The sequence below is a fragment of the Carlito syrichta genome, unplaced genomic scaffold (assembly GCF_000164805.1).
Source record: "Carlito syrichta isolate Samal-C Ts95f unplaced genomic scaffold, Tarsius_syrichta-2.0.1 Scaffold145531, whole genome shotgun sequence".
NCBI lineage: Eukaryota > Metazoa > Chordata > Mammalia > Primates > Tarsiidae > Carlito > Carlito syrichta.
In genome coordinates this window covers 95,285-114,081 of record NW_007089627.1, presented here as the reverse complement: position 1 = coordinate 114,081, position 18,797 = coordinate 95,285, and the positions used below count along the sequence as shown (strand labels likewise).

Sequence of the window (18,797 nt, the reverse complement as noted above, 5' to 3'; positions counted from 1 at the left end):
CAATCCACTCACCTCAGCCTCCCAAAGCGCGGGATTACAGGCTAAGCCACCGAGCCCGGCTCTTGATGGTTTCTTTTGCTTTGTAGAAGTTTTTCAGTTTGATGAGTTCCTACTTGTTTATCTTATGGCATCAACATCTGGGGTTTTGATCAGGAATTTGCTTCCTATTCTGATTTCTGTAAGCGTATCTTCTGCGTTTTCTAAGATTAAAATTTGGGGTTTTACATTGGGGTTTTACATTTAGGTCTTTGATCCATTTGGAGTTGATTTTTGTGTATGGTGACAGGTAGGGGTCCTGTTTCACTCTTTGGCATGTGGTTAGCCAGTTTTCCCAGCACCATTTACTGAATAGGTTCTCCTCTGCCCGACTGGTTGTTGTTGGAGGATTTGACGAAGAGGAGTTGGTTGAGAAATTGAGGTTTTGCTTCCGGAATCTGTCATATTCCGTTGGTTTATATGCCTATTCTTATACCCATACCAGGTTGTTTTGATTATTGTAGCCTTATAATAAAATTTAGACTCTGGAAGTGTGATCCTCTGCTTTATTGCTTTCATTAAGGATTGTTTTGGTTATTTGAGGTCATTTTATGTTTCCATATGAATTTCTGTATTGTTTCCAGGTTTGAGAAGAATGATGTTGGTAATTTAATGGGTATAGCATTGAATCTGTAGATTGCCTTTGGTAGAATAGACAGCTTTTTTTTTTTTTTTTTTTTTTTGAGTTGGAGTCTCACTCTTTCCCAGGTTGCAGTGCAGTGGCATGCTCACAGCCACCGTCGCCTCGACCTAGACTGCTCTCAGGCAATCCCTTGGCCTCCCCCTTTCAAGTAGTTGGAACTAAAAGCATGCGCCACCACGCCTGGCTTGTTGTCTGATTCATGGTAGAGATGAGGTCTCGCCAAGTTGCCCAGGCTGGTCTCAAACCTGTGAGTTCAGGCGGACCTTTCATCTTGGCCTCCCAAAGTGCTGGGATCATAGGCGTGAACCACTACGCCCAGCCAGGATGGACATCTTAACAATGTTGATTCTTCGATTCATGAGCATGGAATATTTTTGCATGTGTCTGTGTCATTTTTTATTTCTTTGAGCAGTGTTTTGTAGTAAAGGTCTTTCACTTCTCTGTGTAGGAAGATTCTGAGGTATTTCATTTTTTGGGGGGGTGCCTATTATGAATGAAATTATGCTTTTTATTTGTTTCTCTTCCTGTTTGTTGTTGGATTCTGACTGTCACTGGGTGCAGTGGCTCATGCCTATAATCCCAGCATTTTGGAGGGATTAGGTGAAAAGATTGCCTGAACCCACGGGTTTGAGACCAACCGGGTAATTTGGTGAGACCTCATCTCTACAATAAATCAAAAAATTAGGTGGGGATGGTGGTACACGCCTGTGGTTCCAGCTACTTGGAAGGTTGAGGTGGAAGGAGCGCCTGAGCACAGCAAGTCGAGGCTGTGGTGGCCGTGAGCGTGTCACTGCATGCCAGTTTGGACAACAGAGAGACTCCTATGCAAAAAGGAAAAAAAAATGACTGTCTTTGGCACATTTATTTTGTACCCTGAGACTTTGCCAAAGTCCTTTATCAGCACAAGGAGGTTTTTGTGTTTTTTTTTGAGTTGGAATGTTACTCTGTCACCAAGGCTGGAATGCAGTGGCATGCTCAGGGCCGCCCCGGCGTCAATCTCCTGGGCTCAGCTGCCTCAGCCTTCCAAACAGCTGAAACCACAGGCGCGTGCCACAATGCTTGTCTAGTTTTTTGATTTATTGTAGAGACAAGGTTTCAGCTTCCTGAGCTCAGGTGATCCTCTCACCTCAGCCTTCCAAAGTGAGGGGTTACAGGTGTGAGCCACCGTGCGTGGCTAAACTTTGTTTAAAAAAAAAAGTATAACTTAAAATAAAGTGAGGTTTCAGAAAGAACCAAGACTATATTCAATCTGAATTCCTTACCACCTTTTTTGTTTGTTTGTTTTTTGTTTTTTTTTTTGAGTTGGAGTCTCACTCTGTCACCCAGACTGGAGTGCAGTGGCCACTCCTGGCCACCGCAGCCTCGACCTGCTGGGCAATCCTTCTGCCTCCGCCTTCTGAGTAGCCAGAATTACAGACACGTGCTCCCATGCCCAGCTGATTTTTTGTTTTTGTTTTTAGTCAGAGTCTCACTCGGTCGCCCAGACTGGAGTGCAGTGGCCGCTCCTGGCCACCGCAGCCACCTTCCGAGTAGCCGGAATTACAGGCATGCACTACCACTCCTGGCTGGTTTTTTGATTTATTGTAGAGATGCGGTCTCGCTGCCCAGGCGGGTCTCGAACCCGCGGGCTCAGGCAATCCACTCACCTCAGCCTCCTAAAGCGCGGGATTACAGACTGAGCCACCAAGCCCGGTTTATAGTAGCTTTTAATTACCTATGTGTTTGGTACAGATGATCACTTTTTCTTCCTTTGAGTAACTATCTCTTCCCTGACTTTAATTTTCCTCTTGGTACAGCAGTTACTATTTTATTATAATTTCTTTTATTTATTTATTTAGCTCAGCTCTCTTCTTTTACCTTACCTTTATTTTTATTTCATTCTACATTTTGAGATAAGGTGCATTGTTGCCCAGGCTATAATGCAGTGGCATAGCTCACTGAAGCCTCAAAGTCATGGGCTCAAGCAATCCTCCTGTTTTAGCCTCCCAAGCAGCTGGGGACTACAGGTATGTGCCACCACCTGGCTAATTAAAAAAATATACTTACCTGGGTACAGTGGCTCACTCCTTTAATCCTAGCACTTTTAGAGGCTGAGGTGAGAGGATCACCTGAGCTCAGGAGGCTGGGATCTTATCTCTACAATAAATAAAAAAAATTAGCCCGGTGTGGTGGTACGTACCTGTGGTTTCAGCTACTTGGAAGGCTGAGGTAGAAGGATCACCTGAGCCCAGCACGTGGCTGTGAGCACATCCCACTGCACTTTAGCCTTGGTGATAGAGTGACACTCTGGCTTAAACACACGTGCGCACGCGCGCGCACACACGCATGCATGCACGCGCGCGCGCACACACACACACTTTGTAGAGGCAAGGTCTTAATAATTGCGCAGGCTAATTTGGAACTCCTGGCCTTAAGCTTTCCTCACACTTTTACATCCTAAAGTGGTGGGTTAGGCTGGGTGTGGTGACTCATGTCTGTAATCCTAGCACTTTGGGAGGCTGAGGTGAGAGGATTGCCTGAGCTCACGGGTTCGAGACCAGCCTGGAGAACTTGGTGAGATCACTTTTCTACAATAAATCAAGAAAAATTAGTCGGACGTGGTGTTGTGCACCTGTGGTTCCAGCTATTTGGAAAGCTGAGGCAGAAGGATCGCCTGAGCCTGGCAGGTTGAGGCTGTGGTGGCTGTGAGTGTGCCACTGCACTCCAGCCTGGGCAATAGAGTGAGTCTCTAACTCAAAAAAATAAATAGATAAATAAAATGGTTGAATAACAGATGTGAGCCACTGTGCCTGGTCCCATCTTACGTTTAAATGTTGATAATGATTATTTTTTATTAATTAATCTTCTGCCTGTATCTTAACAGTTTATTTCTCACATCTGTGTAGGCTGGGAATTATAAGGTCAAGGTGCCATTTGGTTTGGTTCCCTAGTAAGGTCTCTTTCTGGCTGCAGACGCCACCTTCCTGCTGTGTTGTCATATGGCACACACAGAGGGGGTGCAGGGAGAGAGTAGGAAAGATTGACTGATTCAACACTTGATTGTGAAATATGGTTTTTGTTAGTTGGTTTTGCAATAATTGTAAACATTGTTTCTTTTCTTTTTTTTTTGAGTTATGAGTCTCACTCTGTTGCCCAGACTGGAGTGCCGTGACACACTCTTGGTCACTGCAGCGTTGACCTGCTGGGCTCTGGCAGTCCTCCCACCTCAGCCTTCCAAGTAGCCAGAACCACAGGGCGTAATATCACGCCCAGCTAATTTTTGATTTATTGTAGATATGAGGTCTTGCCAAGTTGCCCAGCTGGGTCTTGAACCTGTGGGTTCAGGCAATCTACTCGCCTCGACCTCCCAAAGTGCTGGGTTTACAGGGTGAGCCACTGAGCCCAGCCAACAGTGTTTCTGTAAACAGTGTATAAACATGTTTTATCTGGCTCTTTGATTGTATGTCAGGTTTTCAAATATGACTTTAAAAACACTTTGCAAATTTTGTTCTTTCCATTGCTACGGCCTTAGTTAGGTGGTAGTCATCTCCTGTCCACACTACTCTGGTGATCTCTGGTGTACTGGGTCTCCTGTTTACTATTATTGTGTTATTTAGAGGTCAAGGACATTTATAGTTCTAAAGACTGAGCCTGTGTTTACCCAGTTTATATAAGACTCCTTATTGTCTACCAACTGAACTGTTAGCATGCCATGCCGATGCTTTAAGGCCAGCCTCTGCCAGATCCTGCTTTTATTCTCTTTCCTTTCACTTTATGGTTTAGGGTTCTGAACTACTTGTAGTTTGTTCTTTTTATTAAATTTATTTTAAAGATGTGCGGGACTATGCTTTGATTGTTTTATTCATTCATTCCTTTTTTTTTTTTCCCCTGAGATGAGGTCTTACTCTGTCTCCCAGGCTAGAGTGCAGTGGCATGATCATGGTTCACCACAGGTTCAAACTCCTGGGGTCAAGTTACCCACCTGCTTCAACCTCCTGAGTAGCAGGGTCTATAGATGCGTGCCACAATGACCAGCTAATTTGAATTGTTTTGAAGAGATAAGATCTCGGTATGTTTCCCACGGTGGTCTTAAAGTCCTGGACTCAAGTAGTCTACCCTTCTCAGCTTCCCAAAGTGCTGGGATTATAGATGTGAGCTACCACACTTCGTTTCATTTGTACCTTTCAGGCTTTTTAGGCCCTCATACTGGAATTTTCTCTCTAGTAATTTACCTTTAGAAATTGTTAAGGTGTTCCATTTTGCCCTCCAATTATGTTTTTCACTTTTTTTTTCTTTTGAGTTGGAGTCTCTGTTGCCCAGGCTCGAGTGTAGTGGCAGGCTCACAGCCACCATAACCTTTACCTCCTGGGCTCAGGTGATTCTTCCGCCTCAGTTTTCCAAGTAGCTGGAACCACAGGTGTGTACCACCTCACCTGGCTACTTTTATTTCATTTTTTATTTATTGTAGAGACAAGCTCTCACTAAGTTGTTCAGACTGATCTTGAACCCCTGGACTCAGGTAATCCTCCTACCCTGGCCTCCCAGAGTGCTGGGATTACAGGCTGAGCCACTGTGCTTGGCATGATTTTCACTTTGTAGTGTTATTTTTTATTTTTTTGAGTTGGAGTCTCACTCTGTCACCCAGGCTAGAGTGCAGTGGCACGCTCACAGCCACCACAGCCTCAACTTGCTGGGCTCAGGTGATCCTTCCAAGTAGCTAGAACTACAGGCGCACGCTACTACTACGCCCATAGTATTCTTTTTGATTTATTGTAGAGACGAGGTCTCACCAAGTTGCCCAGGCTGGTCTCAAACACCTGGGCTCAGGCAATCCTCTTGCCTTGGCCTCCCAAAGTGTTGAGATTACTGGGCTGAGCCACCGTACCCGGTTTTTTAGTAGTATTTTTAAGAAGCAGCTTGGTCGTGGTAGCTCATGCCTATAATAGGAACACTTTGGAACTGCAAGGCATTAGGATTGCTTGAGGCCAGGACTTCAAGACCAGGTGGGTAACATAGCAAGCCCCTCTCTCTATTTAAATAAATATTAGAATTATAGATAAACAATAAAAAAATAACTGAATGATTATGAAAATTAGCGGCTTTGGTGGTGCGTGTTTGTAGTTCCAGCTACTTGTAAGGCTGAGATGACATGATCCAGTCTGGGTGACAGAGTGAGACTCTGACTCCAAAAAAAAAATATAGTCATAGTTTGTTTTTTTGTTTGTTTGTTTGTTTTGAAACAGAGTCTTGCTTTGTCGCTGAGGCCTGGAGTGCAGTAGCATGATCAAAGCTCACTGTAGCCTTGAACTTTTGGCTTCAAGTATTACTCTAGCCTTGGTCTTCCAAAGTACTGGGACTATAAGCATGAGTCACTGCACCTATCCCTTAACGTGAATTTGCATATAAAATGATTTTTATTTCCTTTTTTATAAAGTGAGAAGTTGTTTTTTTTTTTTTGAGTTGGAGTCTCACTCTGTCGCCCTGACTGGAGTGCAGTGGCCACTCCCGGCCACCGCAGCCTCGACCTGCTGGGCTCCGGCGATCCTTCCGCCTCAGCCTTCCGAGTAGCCAGAATTACAGGCATGCGCTACCACGCCCAGCTGATTTTTTGATTTTATTGTAGAGATGAGGTCTTGCTGCCCAGGCGGGTCTCGAACCCACGGGCTCAGGCAATCCACTCACCTCAGCCTCCCAAAGGCGCGGGATTACAGGCTGAGCCACCGAGCCCGGCGGGTGAGAAGTTTTTAATCATGTTTATCTCTTACTTTCTCTTGTAACCTTTTCTACTGCAGTGAGAGAGCTAATTTAATCCTGAGTGTGTAGAAGATATGTGTACTAGATAAATTTCATGATAATGTTTTTTTAGGTGTGATTTGTTTTATATTTAATAATTGTATATATAGAACCTTGGACAACCAGGAAATTATAGACTAACTAGAATTCTTTTTGTTGTTGTTGGCATTTTGTTTTTCTTTAAAATTTCCCTCTTTTGAAAGATCAAATTTTACTTTTTCTGGAAAACCAATATTTGGCACCCTGCACTTGCCATCTCTGGCAGTATTGTGATCTTGTCTCGTTTCTCAAGGGTGGATGTGGTGAGGAATCCATGCGAAGTACCCAGTGTAGTGCCTATCTTTTAGAAAGCTACTCCATTCACATTAGCAGACTGTATCTGGCTCTGTGCTGACACATGCCTTTCTCCTTATACTTTAGCTTAGTGTTTTTAGAATTTTGTTGGTTATTTGTTCTTTTTTCATTAATATATTTATGTTGCTGTAGCTTTTTATATGTCCTCTTTGTTTTCTGACAATGAAGCTATAAAACTTTATAAGTTGATGGTAAAGGAAACTTACATGACTCTAGTTAATGGCAGTAATAAAAGAAACTTAGTTGCTACTATCTTAATTTGTTCTGTGATTAGCTCATCAGTGTCTAACTGTTTTTATTTTTTTAATTAATTTATTTTTTTGAGTTGGAGTCTCACTCTGTTGCTCAGACTGGAGTGCAGTGGCCGCTCCTGGCCACCGCAGCCTCGACCTGCTAGGCTCTGGCAATCCTTCCTTCTCAGCCTTCCAATTAGCTGGAACCACAGGCGCGCGCTACCACGCCCAGCTAATTTTTGGTTTATTGTAGAGATGAGATCTCACCAAGTTGCCCAGGCAGGTCTCGAACCCACGGGCTCAGGCAGTCCACTCACCTCAGCCTCCCAAAGTGTGGGATTACAGACTGAACCACTGAGCCCGGCTGTCTGTTTTTAAATGGATGCCACATCACCAGACCAAACCACTGATTCTTTCATAAAGTCTTAAGTATTTTCTTGCCTTGTGAATTGAATAGTTAAAATTTTACTTGTATGTGGTCTACTCTACATCTAGTCGAGTGGGCATGTTAGCGTGTGCAGACAGGCTCCTTTGGCAATGGTGGTGTGGCTGTTCCCTTGATGTTGAGCAGTCATGTGTTTGAGGTACTGATGCTGGTTCTTGTTCTTACCTAGTATCCAACCGGAGGCCTTATCGGCAGTACTACGTGGAGGCCTTTGGAGACCCTTCTGAGAGAGCCTGGGTGGCTGGAAAAGCAATCGTCATGTTTGAAGGCAGACATCAATTCGAAGAACTACCTGTCCTTAGGAGAAGAGGGAAGCAAAAAGAAAAAGGCTATAGGCATAAGGTAGGAAAAACAAGGATTTAAAAAATGAACTCCTTGGGGGTCAGCAAAAAGGAATCAGGGAATTAGCATCATATTTTTGAAATATACTTTATTTCCTTCGGTATTCGAGTATCTGTGAGAAAATAGGTAGGAAGAAGAAGTCTTTTTGCAATGATCTGGGCTGTCTTTTGAAATATTTATACTCGGTTTTTTGAGAAATCATTTTAGTTACCTCTGCTGTGGTACACAGAGAAGTGACAATATGACATAGCATGACCAGTCTTGTCTTTTATGCAACAAGAAAATGATTATAAAAATGAGGCATACTGCTTCTTACCTTCTGGATTAATTATTTTTCTTTTATTTATTTATTTATTGTTTTTTTGAGGTAGAGTCTCACTCTGTCACCTAGGCTGGAGTACAGTGGCATGCTCCTGGTCACTGCAACCTCAACCTGCTGAGCTCAGGCGATCCTTCCACCTAGTCTTCCAAGTAGCTGGAACTACAGGCACGTGCCACCACACCCAGCTAATTTTTTGATTTATTATAGAGACGAGGTCTCGCCAAGTTGTCCAGGCTGGTCTCGAACCCATGGGCTCAGGAAATCCTCTCACCTTGGTCTATCAAAGGGCTGGGATTATACAGGCTTGAGCCACCATGCCCGGCCTAGTTATTTTTCTTAAAAACAAAAAAGAGAAGCTTTATTTTCTTTTTCTTTTTCATGTTTGTCAAGTGTTGCAATTTCAAACCTGGTTATATTTTATTTATGAATTTTGTAGTTTTGTTTCTTTTTCTTGATGTTCTGTGTTAAAATTGGCCAAGAAAATTTTCAGCTTTTCTTTTAATACTTCTTCCCTCAAATTTTTAAAATGCGTTAAAATACACATGAAAGCCAGGTGTGGTGGCTGACACCTATAACCCCACATGAAATTTATCATCTTAAGCCTCTTCAAGTGTATAGTTAAGTGGTATTTGTGGATAATATGCAAACATCTATCTCCATAATTTTTTATCTTTTTTTTTTTTGAGTCGGAATCTTACACTGAGACCCAGGCTGGAGGGCAGTGGCACTCTCCCGGCCACTGTAGCGTCGACCTGCCGGGCTCAGATGATCCTTCTGCTTCAGCCTTCCAAGTAGCTGGAACTATAGGCATGCATCACCACGCCTGGCTAATTTTTTTTTTTTTTAATTGTAGAGATGAGGTCTTGCCAAGTTGCCCGGGCGGGTCTCGAACCCGTGGGCTCAGGCAATCCTCTCACCTTGTCCTCCCAAAGTACTGGGATTATAGGCATGAGCTACCGTGCCTTCCCTATCTCCATAATTATTTTCCTCCTGTACAAGTAAACCTGTACCTGTGAAACAATAATTCTCCATTTCCCCCCCTCTCCCTTATCCCCTATATACCTATTCTGCTGTTGGTCTCTATGGTCTAATCTTTTATATTCAATTTTTAAGAAGTGATTCTTCTTAGATTGGAGTTTTATATTCCCCTCTGTGTTTAAATACTTTTGGAGTATTTTTAAAAATCATGATTAGAATGATTTAGAGTTAGAATATATGGTCTGCCACTGAAAATTTGAGTTATCAGAAACTTGGTGTCTTCATTATTAAAACTAGTATAATAACTTGTGCCTTGTTAAACTGTTGTGAGGTGGATTGCCTGATCCCGTGGGTTCAAGACCTGCCTGGGCAGTGAGACCTCATCTCTACAATAAATCAAAAAATCAACTGGGCGTAATAGCGCATGCCTGTAATTCCGGCTACTCGGAAGGCTGAGGCGGAAGGATCGCAGGAGCCCAGCAGGTCAAGGCCACTGCACTCCCGTCTGGGCAACAGAGTGAGACTCCAACTCAAAAAAAAAAATGTTGTGAGGATTAGAAATAAGTATATAGCCGGGCTCAGTGGCTCAGCCTGTAATCCCGCGCCTTTGGGAGGCTGAGGTGAGTGGATTGCCTGAGCCCGTGGGTTTGAGACCCCCCTGGGCAGGCAAGATCTCATCTCTACAATAAATCAAAAAATCAGCCGAGCCTGGTAGCGCTCACCTGTAATTCTGGCTACTCGGAAGGCTGAGGTGGAAGGATCGCCGGAGCCCAGCAGGTCGAGGCTGCGGTGGCCGGGAGCGGCCACTGCACTCCAGTCTGGGCAACAGAGTGAGACTCCAACTCAAAAAAAAAAACAAAACAAAACAAAAAGAAATAAGTATAAAATACTTAGTATATTATAAGATTGATGCTCTAAAAGCAATTAGTATGTGTTGTTAGGTTGAAGGAGGTTGTTAATTGCATCTTTTCTAATATTTTGAGTGGGTAGCCATATTTCTTTTTTTTTTTTTAACATCTTTAGCTATGAAGATTTACTAACTTTTTTTTCAAAGAATTTTTCTAGGGCTTTTAGGTTCTGCAAAACTGATTTACTCTGGTCATAGTCATGAGCATTTATGGGTGTGTGTCTGTGTGTAAAAGAAACTAGGCGATCAGTTTATTCCCTTATAATAGGAGGCACCTTGTCTGGTGACCTGATGTTCTACAGGCTCTGCAGAGCCTCCCCTTCACCTGTATTCAAGACTTTGTGAATGCTAACTGGTGGTTAGAATCTTGACTAATATCGATTGTTCTGAGGCAAGAAGGCAATAAGGGTCTGGAAAATTAAGGGTGTTTCACAGAATATCATGTCAATGTTCTCTTGTTTTGATGAATCAAGAAAAGAACTTATGTATTTTGCTATGCCCAAGGTGTCCTTGGATCTCTGAACCACCTGATTAAGCCCAGTGAACTGTTTTTCTTACAATCTGTTTGTATGTAGCATGTAAAATAATCTGATTAGTCAAGTGCCTAGTGACAACTGGATCTCTCAATTTCAGGTTCCTCGGGAGCAAATCTGACCTGCTCATTCCTTTTGCCCTTTTTCCCCATATTCATCTTCTTTAACCTTTTCCCTTTTTAATGCAGCTGAACATATGTTTACGCTTCATAAGTGAAGCAAATAAGTTTTTCCTCTAAGGTATAGTGGAGTAAAGAAGGATGGATCCAGTGTTGTCAGTTTTAGCTTAACTACGGTCCACTCCTTTGTGCTTATTAATGTAAGGAGGGTGGAGTGTTTGTGAGATCAGTCTTTCCTCTAATCATACATTTTATGGGTGGAAATAGTATCCAGGTATCCCCATTGGTTGTTCGTGTGCTACATAAACTCACATGCTAAGTGCCTGATCAATTCTCCAAAGGGCCTTGAAGAAGCCAAACAGGTCTGGAAAATCTTGACAGGTGTTTATAGATCATCTCACTGTTCCCCCTCCCATTTCTTTGGTAAGTGATTTTTTTCTCTTTTAAATTTAAGGTTCCTCAGAAAATCTTGAGTAAATGGGAAGCCAGTGTTGGTCTTGCTGAACAGTATGATGTTCCCAAAGGGTCAAAGAACCGAAAATATATTCCCAGTTCAGTCAAGTTGGACAGTGAGGAAGATATGCCATTTGAAGACTGCATTAATGATCCTGAGTCAGAACATGACTTGTTGCTTAATGGCTGCTTGAAATCCCTGGCTTTTGATTCTGAACATTCTGCAGATGAGAAGGAAAAGCCTTGTGCTAAGTCTAGAGCCAGAAAGAACTCTGATAATCCCAAAAGGACTAGTCTCAAAAAGGGCCACATGCAATTTCAAGCACATAAGGAGGAACGGAGGGGAAAGATTCCAGAGAACCTTGGCCTAAACTTTATCTCTGGGGATGTATCTGATAAGCAGGCCTCTAATGAACTTTCCAGGATAGCAAACAGCCTCAGTGGTTCTAGTAGTGCCCCGGGAAGTTTTTTATTTTCTTCTTGTGGAAAAAACACTGCAAAGAAAGAATTTGAGACTACAAATTGTGACTCTCTTTTGGGCTTGTCTGAGGGTGCCTTGATCTCGAAACGTTCTGGGGAGAAGACCAAACCCCAGCGTAGTCTGCTGGGCAGTTCAAAAGTACAGCTCTGCTATATTGGAGCGGGTGATGAGGAAAAGCGAAGTGATTCCATTAGTGTGTGTACCACTTCTGATGATGGAAGCAGTGATTTGGATCCTGGAGAACACAGCTCAGAGTCTGATAACAGTGTCCTTGAGATTACGGATGCTTTTGATAGAACAGAGAACATATTATCTATGCAGAAAAATGAAAAGATAAAGTATTCTAGGTATCCTGCCACAAACACTAGGGTAAAGGCAAAACAGAAGTCTCTCATTGGCAGCTCACACACAGACCACTTAATGGATTGTACTAAGACAGCAGAGTCTGGAACTGAGATTTCTCAGGTTAACCTTTCTGATCTGAAGTCATCTACTCTTGTCCACAAACCCCAGTCGGATTTTAGAAATGATGGCTTCTCTCCAAAATTCAGCACACCATCAAGCATTCCCAGTGAGAACTCACTAATAAAGAGTGGGGCATCAACTCAAGCTCTGTTACATTCAAAAAACAAACAGCTTAAAATCCAAAGTATAAAGTGCAAACATAAAGAAAATCCAATTGTGGTAGAAGCTCCAGTTACAAATGAGGACTGCAGTCTGAAATGCTGCTCTTCTGATACCAAAGGTTCTCCTTTGGCCAACATTTCTAAAAGTGGGAAAGTGGATGGTCTAAAACTACTGAACAACATGCATGAGAAAACCAGGGATTCAAGTGACATAGAAACAGCAGTGGTAAAACACGTTTTGTCAGAATTGAAGGAACTCTCTTACAGATCCTTCGGTGAGGATGTCAGCGACTCTGGGACATCAAAGCCATCAAAACCGTTACTTTTCTCTTCTGCTTCTAGTCAGAATCACATACCTATTGAACCAGACTACAAATTCAGTACGTTGTTAATGATGTTGAAAGATATGCACGATAGTAAGACAAAGGAGCAACGGCTGATGACTGCTCAAAACCTGGTCTCTTATCGGAGTCCTGGTCGTGGGGACTGTTCTACCAGTAGTCCTGTCGGGGCTTCTAAGGTTATGGCTTCAGGAGGCTCCACCCACAGTGCCAATCCCGAAAGAAGTGGAGAGGGCACTCAGGACTCAGCGAATCCTAGCCATAGTGGGGGTGAGTCTGCACTATCTGAGGAGTTGTCTGCCTCTCTACCTGGCTTATTGGCTGACAGAAGAGACCTCCCTGCTTCTAGCAAAAGTCGTTCAAACTGTGTTACTAGGCGCAACTGTGGACGATCAAAGCCTTCATCCAGATTGCGAGATGCTTTTTCAGCCCAGATGGGGAAGAACACAGTGAGCCGTAAAGCCTTAAAGACAGAGCGCAAAAGAAAACTGAACCGCCTTCCCGGTGTGACTCTGGAGACTGCCCTGAAGGGAAACTTGGAAAGAGGAGGCTTGTCAAGAGGTAGGGCAGAAGATGCTGGTAAAGAGGAGTCCCTTCAGCGAATGGATCATTTAGCAAGTCTAGATGGTGCCCATTTTTCGGATGTTCATTTTGATAACAAGCCCAAACAGTCGGACCCTGAAAAAATTCCTGAAAAGTGCCCCTCTTTTGAAAATAGAAAGGGCCCAGGGCTGGACTGTGAAATGAACAGCGAGAATGATGAACCCAGTGGTGTAAATCAAGCCGTGCCTAAAAAGCGTTGGCAGCGGTTAAACCAAAGGCGCACTAAACCTCGTAAGCGCAATAACAGATTTAGGGAGAAAGAGAACTCTGAGTGTGCCTTTGGGGTCTTGCTTCCTAGTAACCCTGTACAGGAGGGGCGAGATGATTTTCCAGTGCGTAGGACTCCTCCTTTGACAAACATCCGAGAGGAATCAGTGACAGATCTTAAGCATGCTGACCACCTAGATTCAGTTGGGCCACAGTCGAATGTTTGTGAGAAATCCAGCGCCAGCATTGGGGACATTGACAAGGAGCCAGGAATTCCCAGTTTGACACCACAGGCTGAGCTCCCCGAACCAGGTAAGTACTTAACTGGAGACCATACTGATAAATGTTGCTGTTCTTAATTTGGTCTGTGTTAATGGAAGAGCGAAGTGTAAATTGGGAGGGAAGAATTATCACATGAATGAAGAAAGGACTTTATGTAGAAGGGTTTGAATTTTAAAGGTCAGATTTCCATATATTTACAAGAAGCTCCCCCTCCCCCCCACTTTTTAGTAAGATATTTTTACTCCTGTTCCCCATTTCTTTTTTTTTTTTTTGAGTTGGAGTCTCACTGTCGCCCAGACTGGAGTGCAGTGGCACGCTCCTGGCCATCGCAGCCTTGACCTGCTGGGCTCCAGCGATCCTTCCGCCTCAGCCTTCCAAGTTGCTGGAACTATAGGTGCGCACTACCACACCTGGCTAATTTTTGATTTATTGTAGAGATGAGGTCTTGCCAAGTTGCCCAGGCGGGTCTCGAACCCGTGGGCTCAGGTAATCCACTCACCTTGGGATTACCAAAGCTCTGGGATTACAGGCTGAGCCACTGAGCCCGGCCATGTTCCCCATTTCTTACCTTTTAAGATTGCCAGACTTGGTCAGATGTGGTGGCTTACACCTGTAATCTCAGCATTTTGGGAGGCCGAGGTGAGAGGATTGCCTGAGCCCAGGGGTTCAAGACAAGCCTAGGCAACATGGAAAGACCTTATCTCTACAATAAATCCAAAAATTAGCTGGGCACAGCGGCACACGCCTATAGTTCCAGCTTACTTGGAAGCCTGAGGGGAAGAATCAGGTACCTGAGCCCAGCAGGTTGAGGCTGCAGTAGCTGTGATTGTGCCACTGAACTCCAGCCTGGGTGACAGAGTAAGATTCTTACTCAAAAAAGATTGCCAAATTTTTTGGGACTCAAATCTGTTATTATAAGTAATTGAGAAGCTCTGAGCCTACTATTTAAATTCAATTTGTAGTTTACAGAAAGCAATAGACTTTATAGCATGTTAGGCTTCCTTTGATTACTACTTAAGATAGTCCCATCTGTTATGTGGACAAAAGGGACATGTACTTCTGGGAAAAAAAAGTATTCTGTAGTACTTATTTGAAAGTCTTAGATGTTTTAATTCCCTACTGCAATGGGGATTATGAATAAATAAAATATCAGAAGTACCAGAGCATCCTACTCTAGTAGTATAAGGAAAATAGAAATCTTTTAAGATATTAACATTACCCAACATAGTTATTGAGGGTAAAACACGTCCTTTAACATACGATTTCTCAAAGTTTTTTATCATAGTAGTTTTTTTTTAAACAGCTTTATTTAAATATAATTCATGCTGGGCGTGGTGGCTGACACCTGTCATCCCAGCACTTTGGGAGGTGGAGGTGGAGGCGAGAGGATTGCTTGAGCCCGCAGGGTTTGAGACCGCCTGGGCAATATGGCGAGACCTCGTCTCTACAATAAATCAAAAAATTAACTGGGACTATGGTGGCACACGCCTGTAATGCCAGTTACTTGGAATACTGGTGTGGAAGGATCACCTAAGCCTTGCAGGTCCAGACTGTGGTGGCAGTAGCAGCATGCCACTGCACTCCAGCCTGGACAATAAAAGTGTGACTCCAAGTCATAAATAAAGAATAAGTAAATACATGCATAAAATTCGTATAGCATAAAATTCATCTTTTAAAAGATTTTTGTTTTGTTTTGTTTTGAGTTGGAGTCTCACTCTGTTTCCCAGGTGGCGACCCAGTGTCGACCTGCAGGGCTCAAGCAGTCCTTATGCCTCAGCCTTCCAAGTAGCCGGAACTACAGGCGCACGCTACCATGCTCAGCTTGTTTTTGATTTATTGTAGAGAAGAGGTCTCGCCAAGTTGCCCGGGCTGGTCTTGAACCCACAGGCTCAGGCAATCCACTTGCCTTGGCCTCCCAAAGTGCTGGGATTACAGACTGAGTCACCGAGTCTGGCCTGCATTTTAAAAGTTTACAGTTTCATGGTTTTTAGTATGTTCACAGAATTGTGCAGCAATCAGTATAATCAATTGTGGAACATCTGCATCATCCCAAAAAGAAACCCTGAACTTATCAGTCTCTCTTCAATTTCCCCTATTCTGTAGATTTGTCTGTTCTGTACATTTTCTTTTGGCTCTGGCTTCTGTCACTTAACATAATGTTTTCAGTATTATCTGTGTTGCATGTGTCAGTGCTTCATAGCTTTTTAAAAAATTATGGTTAAAAAGCATATAACATAAGTTTACCAGTTTTAAAGCTTAACAGTTTTAAAGTTTACATTGTTATTCATGGGCATTGTCAAGCAAATCTCCAGAACGTTTTTAGCTTGCACTACTGAAACTCTATACCCATTGAAAAATAACTCCTGGCCGGGCATGGTGGCTCAAGCCTATAATCCCAGCTCTTTGGGAGGCCAAGGTGAGAGGAGTATCTGAGCCAGTGGGTTCGAGACCAGCCTGGGCAACATGGTGAGATGTTGTCTCTACAATAAATTAAAAAATTAGCTGAGTGTGGTAGTGGGTGCCTGTAGTTCTGGCTACTTGGAGGGCTGAGATCGAAGAATCACATGAGCCCAGCAGGTTGAGGCTACAGTGTTAATTTTTGTATAAGGTGTAACATAGGGGTTCCTCTTCATTCTTTCGCAATATATTTCCAGTTGAAGAGATAATCCTTTTGTCATTGTGTAGTCTTAGCATCCTTGTTGAAGATCATTTATCTATTTACAAGGTTTATTATAGGGCCCTCTATTCTGTTTCATTGGTTTATAGGTTTTTGTGTAAGCCTGTCTTGTGCTGATTTGATTACATTAGGTTTCTGACAGGTATTGAAATCAGGAAGTGTAAGGACTCTAGCTATTCCCCTCAAGATTGTTTGTCTGTTGGGGGCCTTTTAAGATCCCATATGAACTTAAGATTTTTTTTTTTCTATTTCTACAAAAAATTGCTATTGGGATTTTGATAGGAATTGCATTAACTCTGTAGTTTGGTTTGAGATAGTCTAGATAAGGTAAGAATATTAGGTTTTCCAATCTCTGAACACAGGATATCTTTTCATTTATTTCTATCTTTCTTAATTAAACAGTGTTTTGTAGTTTCAGTGTATACCTCTTTTACCTCCTGGGTTAAGAGCTTTCTTAAGTATTTAATTCTTTTTTAATGCTTTTCTAAATGTGATTTTTTTGTTTGTTTGTTTTGAGTTGGAGTCTCACTCTGCCGCCCAGACTGGAGTGCAGTGGCCGCTCCCGGCCACCGCAGCCTCGACCTGCTGGGCTCCAGCAATCCTTCCGCCTCAGCCTTCCGAGTAGCCGGAATTACAGGCATGCGCTACCACGCCCGGCTGATTTTTTTTTTTGAGTTAATGTAGAGATGAGGTCTCGCTGCCCAGGCGGGTTTCGAACCCGCGGGCTCAGGCAATCCACTCACCTCAGCCTCCCAAAGGCGCGGGATTACAGGCTGAGCCACTGAGCCGGCTTGTGATTGTTTTGTAAATGTCTTTTTCACATTATTCATTGTGAGTGTATAGAAATGCAACTGATTTGTTAGTGTTAATTTTGTATTCTGCAGGTTTGCTAAATTTGCTTATTAATTCAAATAGGTTTTTGTAAAATCTCTTAGGGCTTTCCACACTGAAAACAGATAATTTGGCTTCTTCCTTGACTGTCTGGATGCTTTTTATTGCCAAATTCCTCTGCTAGGACTTCCAGAGTTGTGTTGAAGAGGTGGTGAGAGTGGGGTGGCATGTTTTCCATGCGCTTGATCTTAGACGAAGGAAACACTTCTCAGTTTTTCACCATCAAGCATGATGTTAGCTGTGTTCTTTTCTTTCTTTCTTTCTTTCTTTTTTTTTGAGTTGGAGTCTCACTCTGTCACCCAGACTGGAGTGCAGTGGCCATTCCAGGCCACCGCAGCCTCCACCTGCTGGGCTCTGGCAATCCTTCCGCCTTAGCCTTCTGAGTAGCCGGAATTACAGGTACACGCTACCACGCCCGGCTGATTTTTTGATTTATTGTAGAGATGAGGTCTCGCCAAGGTGCCCAGGCGGGTCTCGAACCCACAGGCTCAGGCAATCCACTCACCTCACCTCAGCCTCCTAATACGCGGGATTACAGGCTGACCCACCGAACCTGGCTAGTTGGAGTCTCACTCTGTCACCCAGACTGGAGTGCATTGGCCGCTCCCGGCCACTGCAGCCTTTACCTGCTGGGCTCCGGCGATCCTTCCTCCTCAGCCTTCCAAGTAGCTGGAACTATAGACGCGTGGTACCACACCCCGCTCATTTTGATTTATTGTAGAGATGAGGTTTTGCCAAGTTGCCCAGGCGGGTCTCGAACCCACTGGCTCAGGCAATCCACTCACGTCAGCCTCCCAAAGGCGCGGGATTACAGGCTGAGCCACCCAACCCTGCTTTATTATTATTATTTTTTTGAGTTGTAATCTCACCCTGTTACCCAGACAGGAGTGCAGTGGGACATGCTTACAGCCACTGCAGCCTCGACCTGCTGGGCTCAGGCGATCCTTCCACCTCAGCCTTCCAAGTAGCTGGAACCACAGGTGCGTGCTACCACGTCTGGCTAATTTTTTGATATATTGTAGAGACAAGGTCTCACCATGTTGCCCAGGCTGTTCTCAAACTTGTGGACTCAGGCAATCTCTTGCCTCGGCTGGGATTACAGGCTTGAGCTACCGCGCCCAGCCTCATATGTAGTCTTTATTTTATTGATTTATTTATTTTCTTTGTGTTCCCATTTCACTGAATTTTTTTGTTGTTGTTGTTAAATTAGGAGAGGTGGGTGAATTTTATCAGATTCTTTTCTACATCGGGTGAGATGATCATGTGTGTGTAGTTTTTTGTTTTTGTTTTTTTTTAGTTTTTCTGTTAATGTAGTCTATTCTGTTGATTGATTTATCTATTTTTCAACCATTTTTGCATTCAAGGGATAAATTTCACTTGGTTCTGATATATATTTCTTTTAATATTCTTTTAAAAGTTTGTTAGTTTTTTAATGCCGGGCTCGGTGGCTCAGCCTATAATCCTGTGCCTTTGGGAGACTGAGGTGAGTGGACTGTCTGAGCCCGCGGGTTCAAGACCTGCCTGGGCAGCGAGACCTCATCTCTACAATAAA

The 18,797-nt window shown here is 43.4% G+C and overlaps 1 protein-coding gene across 2 annotated transcripts in view; it reads left to right on the top strand.

Annotated features, from left to right (window-relative positions):
- The window catches only part of NSD1 (nuclear receptor binding SET domain protein 1), a 136,857-nt gene that overhangs the window by 31,814 nt on the left and 86,246 nt on the right, over positions 1–18,797 (top strand). For both annotated transcript variants that reach the window (XR_503746.2, XM_008050430.2), the window contains exons 3-4: positions 7,653–7,825; positions 11,139–13,707. Coding sequence is in view for 1 of the 2 variants with exons in the window: in XM_008050430.2 (XP_008048621.1) it covers positions 7,653–7,825; positions 11,139–13,707 (2,742 nt within the window). In the remaining variant the exon portion in view is untranslated. The remainder of the gene's footprint in view (positions 1–7,652; positions 7,826–11,138; positions 13,708–18,797) is intronic.